This window comes from Borostomias antarcticus (genome assembly GCF_949987555.1).
Source record: "Borostomias antarcticus genome assembly, chromosome: 29".
Lineage (NCBI taxonomy): Eukaryota > Metazoa > Chordata > Actinopteri > Stomiiformes > Stomiidae > Borostomias > Borostomias antarcticus.
Window position 1 is genome coordinate 5,178,700 of NC_140262.1, and position 5,959 is coordinate 5,184,658.

General features: G+C 47.3%; 1 protein-coding gene across 1 annotated transcript in view; it reads right to left on the reverse strand.

Moving 5' to 3' along the window:
- trim8b (tripartite motif containing 8b) overlaps positions 1 to 3,978 on the reverse strand; it is a 7,938-nt gene extending 3,960 nt beyond the window's left edge. Inside the window, exon 1 of the mRNA XM_084459663.1 lies at positions 1,298 to 3,978. Coding sequence (XP_084315789.1) covers positions 1,298 to 1,900 — 603 coding nt within the window. The 5' untranslated portion in view covers positions 1,901 to 3,978. The remainder of the gene's footprint in view (positions 1 to 1,297) is intronic.
- Between the last annotated feature and the right edge of the window lie 1,981 nt (positions 3,979 to 5,959).

Sequence of the window (5,959 nt, forward strand, 5' to 3'; positions counted from 1 at the left end):
TGGCAGGACGTCGAGCTGTGACCTGATTGTGTAGATTGATAGATTAAGGCCAAGGGCAGAAGCCTGGGGAATGAGGGCTATGGATGGTTGGTATTTCTAGAGGGGCTTTGAGGACCTGGTAGGGTTGGGGGGGGGTCAGTACCTTTAGGGGGTACTGGGGGAGGGGGGGTGGTGAACTGTCATTCCCACCCAGTGTCTCTTCCAGCAGGAGCTCCAGCTCAGTGGAGAGGAGGGGTGGAGCAGTGGAGAGGAGGCGGGGGGGGAAGGTCAGGGCCGGCCCGAGGAGAGGGACCGGTCTGGAGGGGTGGGGTGGGCTGGGGGCGGGCTGATCTGATGAGGGGTTAAGGTTGCGAGTGTGATGACTTGAGGGCAGCGTTAAAAATACACTTTACAGTATAATCTTCTCTATATGAGCTACCTGCCCCGAGCAAACCACATAGTACCTCTAGCACAGTCAAGAGACCGAATGCCAGTGCAGGAAAGAGCCCTACCCTGACACGGTATGCGTGTGTGTGTGTGTGTGTGTGTGTGTTTGCGCGTATGTGTGGTTAACTAGATGAGTCAGGAGAGAGGCCTTCTCTTGGACCAACCACGGTAGTATACGCTATCCGCTCCGCCCACCTCTTAAGCACACTGAGGTGAGATAGCTAGAGATGGAAAATTAATACAGCTTAGTATGCTTGTGTGGGCCAAGAAAATGAAGAACTAGCCTCTTTCAGTTTCACCAGCGACAGCCTGCTTCACCCAACCCCCCGGAAGAGAAGAGATTCTCCGAAAAACCAAAAGGAAACCACGGAATAGACCGGAGTGACAAATGACTTAATTCCCCCTCCCCTCCTCCCACCCCCCTCTCTCCGCCGGCAGACCCAGGCTAGGATGCACCTGTGCTGGGGAGATAAGGCCGGCTGAGAGCCTCTCATTGTTCCCCCTCCACTGCATTGTTTGTCATTCTAACAGATGAGAACGTGTTGGAATAGATCACAATTGGAAAATGCATGCAATTGAAAAATGTATAACTCCCAGACACACACACACACGAGCACTCAAAATCAATCTTATTTCCAAATTCAGATATTCTTCGCTCTATCAGATGAATGGGTTTTGCCAAAAACACAGCTAAGAGAACAGAAAGAAATCCAGCATAAATATTTGAGCCGCTGTCAGAAGGACGAAAAGCGGCATGTGCATCTGTGTGAGAGCATTAACGACCACAGCGTGCGTGTGTATGTGTGTGTGTCTACGCACGGGTGCGTGCGGGAGCCTTAACGAGCGCGTGGCGTGCGACGCCGCCCCCTACCCTGATGTCGTTGCGGCGCAGCTCCACGTCGGTGACGGCGTGTCCGTGGCTGGGGTGGCAGCGCGCGAAGCAGCAGTACTGACACACGGCCGTCTGCTCCGCCTCGCAGTGGAACAGCCGGTACTGGTCGTGCTGGGGGCAGGTCCAGGCCTTCACCGCCTCCGCCTCCACCAGGAGGTGACCCAGCGCCGAGCAGGGCTGCTGCAGGTGCGTCTGGACGTGGGACTGACAGCAGGGGGCGTTGCAGCGAAGGCACACCTTCACGGCGGGCAGCGGGGGGCCGCGGCGGCACAGGATGCACTGCGGGGGCGGGGCGGCGGCCTTCTCCACGCTCAGGGCGTTGTACTTCTCCACGATGTTGGACAGCTTGTGGTTCTTCTCCAGGCTGGGCTTCTGGGCGTACGCGTGGTTGCACTCGGGGCAGCGGGCCAGCGAGGAGTCCTTGGCCCAGGCCTCGCTGATGCAGCCCCGGCAGAAGTTGTGCTTGCAGGGCAGCTGGATGGGCTCGGAGAACACGTGCAGGCAGATGGGGCAGATGAGCTCCTCCTCGAAACAGTTCCTCCAGGTTTCAGCCATGTCGGAGGTCATGACGAAGGCAGGCATGCAGCGAGCGGTCTCTCACATGAACCGAGACCCCGTTTACGTAACTACCTATCAACTCTCACACACACAAAAAAAAAACGACTGTGATACCGGACCCCTTGTAAAAGCTAGAAAAATAGACCCAAAAATGGAGTGATCCAAAAAAAAAAGAGGAAAGATACAAAATGCTCAATAGTTAAGCCGACTCAAGTCTGTCAGACTAGTGTGTGGATAACTGAGACAGATTCTCCCTGACAGAAAACTGATATTGCTTAAATCCAAGCTAGTGCAGGTAGGCAAACTCCACAACCGGACCAGGGGCCTCCAGCACTAACGATGACAACATCTTTGTGATTACAACATAGTACGGGCCGACGTTACGCAAATTAGTTACAGTAAAGTATACTCTCTCTTCCGCTAGATCACACTGTTACGGTCTGCTTAGATGCACGAATAGTCATGTGAGTGGGTGTATAGGCCTTAATGTAGCTCCTTCCTAGATACAGGTAAGCCACGCTATGCATGCAAGGCACAGAACCACCAAGCAACAAGGTTTGAACACCACAATGTGTGGCTCTGTAGTAGGGTACTTATTTGATCACATAAACTATGTTAATGAATCTCTTTTAGAAGCTAGTACAGTGGATCTAATGTGAATGAATCTCTTTTAGAAGCTTGTACAGTGGATCTAATGTTAATGAATCTCTTTTAGAAGCCAGTACAGTGGATCTAATGTTAATGAATCTCTTTTAGAAGCTAGTACAGTGGATCTAATCTTTTGCTATCATTCTATGCAGAAAACGTCTAACTTCCAGGTCGGTTTGATTGCTGGCAGACCAGTGCACAACCACCCATATAAACCAGAAAAACAGATTTGCCCCTTATCCACACCCTTATATGTATTTAGACACAACTCGAGTCTTTGAATCAATACCTCAAGGTTGCCGAAACGTCTGTTTCAATAAACATTACATTTCGACTCAAAGCAAACGCTTTTTTGTCGGCTTCCCCAAATATAGACCGTCTATTTTGGAGCATTAACCATAAATGTAATTACACTTCTACCAGCTATAGCAGTCGGCTAAAATAAAAAGAATATCCAGATTTGGAGATTAGATACATGTGACAAGTATCCTTAGCCCTTCAATAAACATTGCATCACGTTGCGACGGACTTTGCTCCATACAATAACCACATAATAACTGCTTATTTGTTTGATGTAGCCTAGACGTCACAGACTCACATATCTGTACACAAGGCCTCGACTTTTCTCTCACATTAGTGAGTTCTCTGTCGCCTATGAGGGCCTTTTAGGCTCCCGGAAAAGAATATCATAGACAAGGCCTCATTTCAAAGCTATGTAGGCTACTGCATAGTTAATCGTATAATAGGCGACTCCAGTTCATGCGCACAAAACAAAGGGTTTTTAGAACCCACTGGAATGTTGGCTGCTGTTTGAGAACCAGGGTTCCTGGGTTCCACCGACAGATCTATCGAATGTCTCTGGAACCAAAGATATGTTCTGCTTTCTTATCTTTGGTTTCTTCTTGACAAATATGGGTTGTCAGAACAGCGTTAACAAACATTTCTACACTTGATTAAATCTTATAATTCTCTCAGACGTCACCCTATTGTTTTATAGCACGTATATAACCTAATACACCACAATAGCCTACATGTAAAAACGGAGGACCGTCACCATGTATCATTACACATAATTTGTGGACAAATACAAAAATATACCCTTGTAATAATCTTAAAGGGGACGTCGCTCTATTCTGTCCTTGTTAAAGGGAGCTGTCATCAGCCATCTTGCGATCCTCATTAAAAAAAGAGAATTCACCGTGGAAAAGGGTTGTAGGTTATTTCCAACGCTCGTTTCGTTTGCTGATCTTATAGAAACATCAAAATATAAAGTCGACCCTCTTCAAGCACGGTCCAGTATTCTCAGATCCAATCATGTAGATGTGGCCCTTTTCAAGGCCTGGCCCCGTTTGTTGTGTCCCGGGCGAGCCGCGTCGATGATAAACATATATCCAATACGCCTTTGAATAATAATGTGTGATTTCTCCCCCCTCTCTCCCTCTCTTTCTCTCTCTCTAAGCTTCGGGGAGAGGAGGAATGCAGGCGAGCCGGACTAGTCTCAGTAACATCAGCTCCCCCCACCCTCCGGATCACGTGACCTGTCACACAGCCGATGTGTGTCGCGTTTTCACCGGGAGGAGATGAGGAACCGAGGGGAGGAGGAGATGAGGAACCGAGGGGAGGAGATGAGGAACCGAGGGGAGGAGGAGATGAGGAACCGAGGGGAGGAGGAGATGAGGAACCGAGGGGAGGAGGAGATGAGGAACCGAGGGGAGGAGGAGATGAGGAACCGAGGGGAGTGGGGAAGGAAAGGGCCCCACCGCATTAGTGCATTACACACAGCCATTAAATCCAATTGATGGGCTACATTCGTGCAACGCCTTGCCTTTTATCTGCAACCTACCTCGCGCTCGGGTGTGAGAGAGAGAACTGAGAGAGAGAGAGAGAGAGAGAGAGAGAGAGAGAGAGAAACGGTTTACTGTAAACACTAATAAGGCCAGATGACAGGACTTTTTTTCTTCTTTTTTTTTTTTAAAGCATAAAAATGTTACCTCGTTCCTTTCCTCCCCATGATAATCTTTAGCTAGTAAAAGTTGAATTTATTTGCTTTTCTTCCAACTCACATTCACTCACTTTTTATCTAATGAAAACAATATTAAAACGCCTACACTCAGAGCGTCCAGGTGGGATTGATTCAGGGGGCCCAAGCTTGGCTGGGGCCCAGAAAACCAGCCGGCACTGATCGATATATTGGAGGGCCCAGTGGAATACCTTTTCATGGGGGCCAAAATTCCTGCCACCGCCCTACACTCGCTTTCACTTATTCACTGTAATGATCCCATCACAGAGCCAGCAGCAACATTTCAATGTGATTGCACAGTCAATGCACACTGTACGTTACATGTGAGAAATAAACCTGAAGCTGGCTTTCCAAAGGACGACGAAGACACATCTTTGTAGTTCTAGGCACGTAAGCTATTGTTAGCCATTGTTAGCAATACCAGTGGATAACATCGACTCTCGACCGCATCCTTGATTCATATTGTCTCAGTTTCTCCCGGACAACACCCTGCCGGTGTTCGTCTCTAAATCGTGTCTTTCCTTTCTGCATTTCTACAAAAGTTCCAAAGTCATAAAAACAGTTTAAAGTTAATTATGACTATTCTGGTGTGTCTGCTGTGTGTCCACCACCTCCCTCTCCCACTGGTGCTCGCTGAAGGTCTGATCATCTCCTCGGTTGTGTTTCTGCTTAATTTCATTACTGCAGCTTAAAGAGTTTAAAAAGGCACAACAAATGTGCAAAAACAACCTGTAATCATACATGTACAACTCTACATACAGTTGTGGTCAAAAGTTTACATACACTTGTAAAAAACGTGTCATGGCAGTCTTGAGTTTCCAATAATTTCTACAACTCTTATTTTTCTGTGAATCGGAGCACATACTTTTGTCACACACAAAAATCATGAAGTTTGGTTAATTTATTAATGTATTATGGGTCTTCTGCAAATGGGACCAAATATGCTGGGTCAAAAATATACATGCAGCAATGCTAATATTTGGTTCAATGTCTCATGGCTATTTTCACCTCAATTAGGCACTTTTGGTAGCCATCCACAAGCTTCTGGTTGAATCTTTGACCACTCCTCTTGACAGAATCAGGCAGTTCAGCTAAATTGGTTGGTTTTCTGACATGGACTTGTTTCTTCAGCACTGTCCACATGTTCTCGATGGGCCATTCTAAAACCTTAATTCTAGCCTGATTTAGCCATTCCTTTAATACACACACCAATTATACTTTTATGAGGTGCTGATTACTGGAACTGTTAACTATAAAAGAAAGAAAGTGTCGCACACTCCAGGCTGCATACATTTTAAAGAAAACGAACCATTCCTTTACCACTTTTGATGTGTGTTTGGGGTCGTTGTCCTGTTGGAACAGCCAACTGTGCCCAAGACCCAACCTTCTGGCTGATGATTTTAGGTTATCGTTAA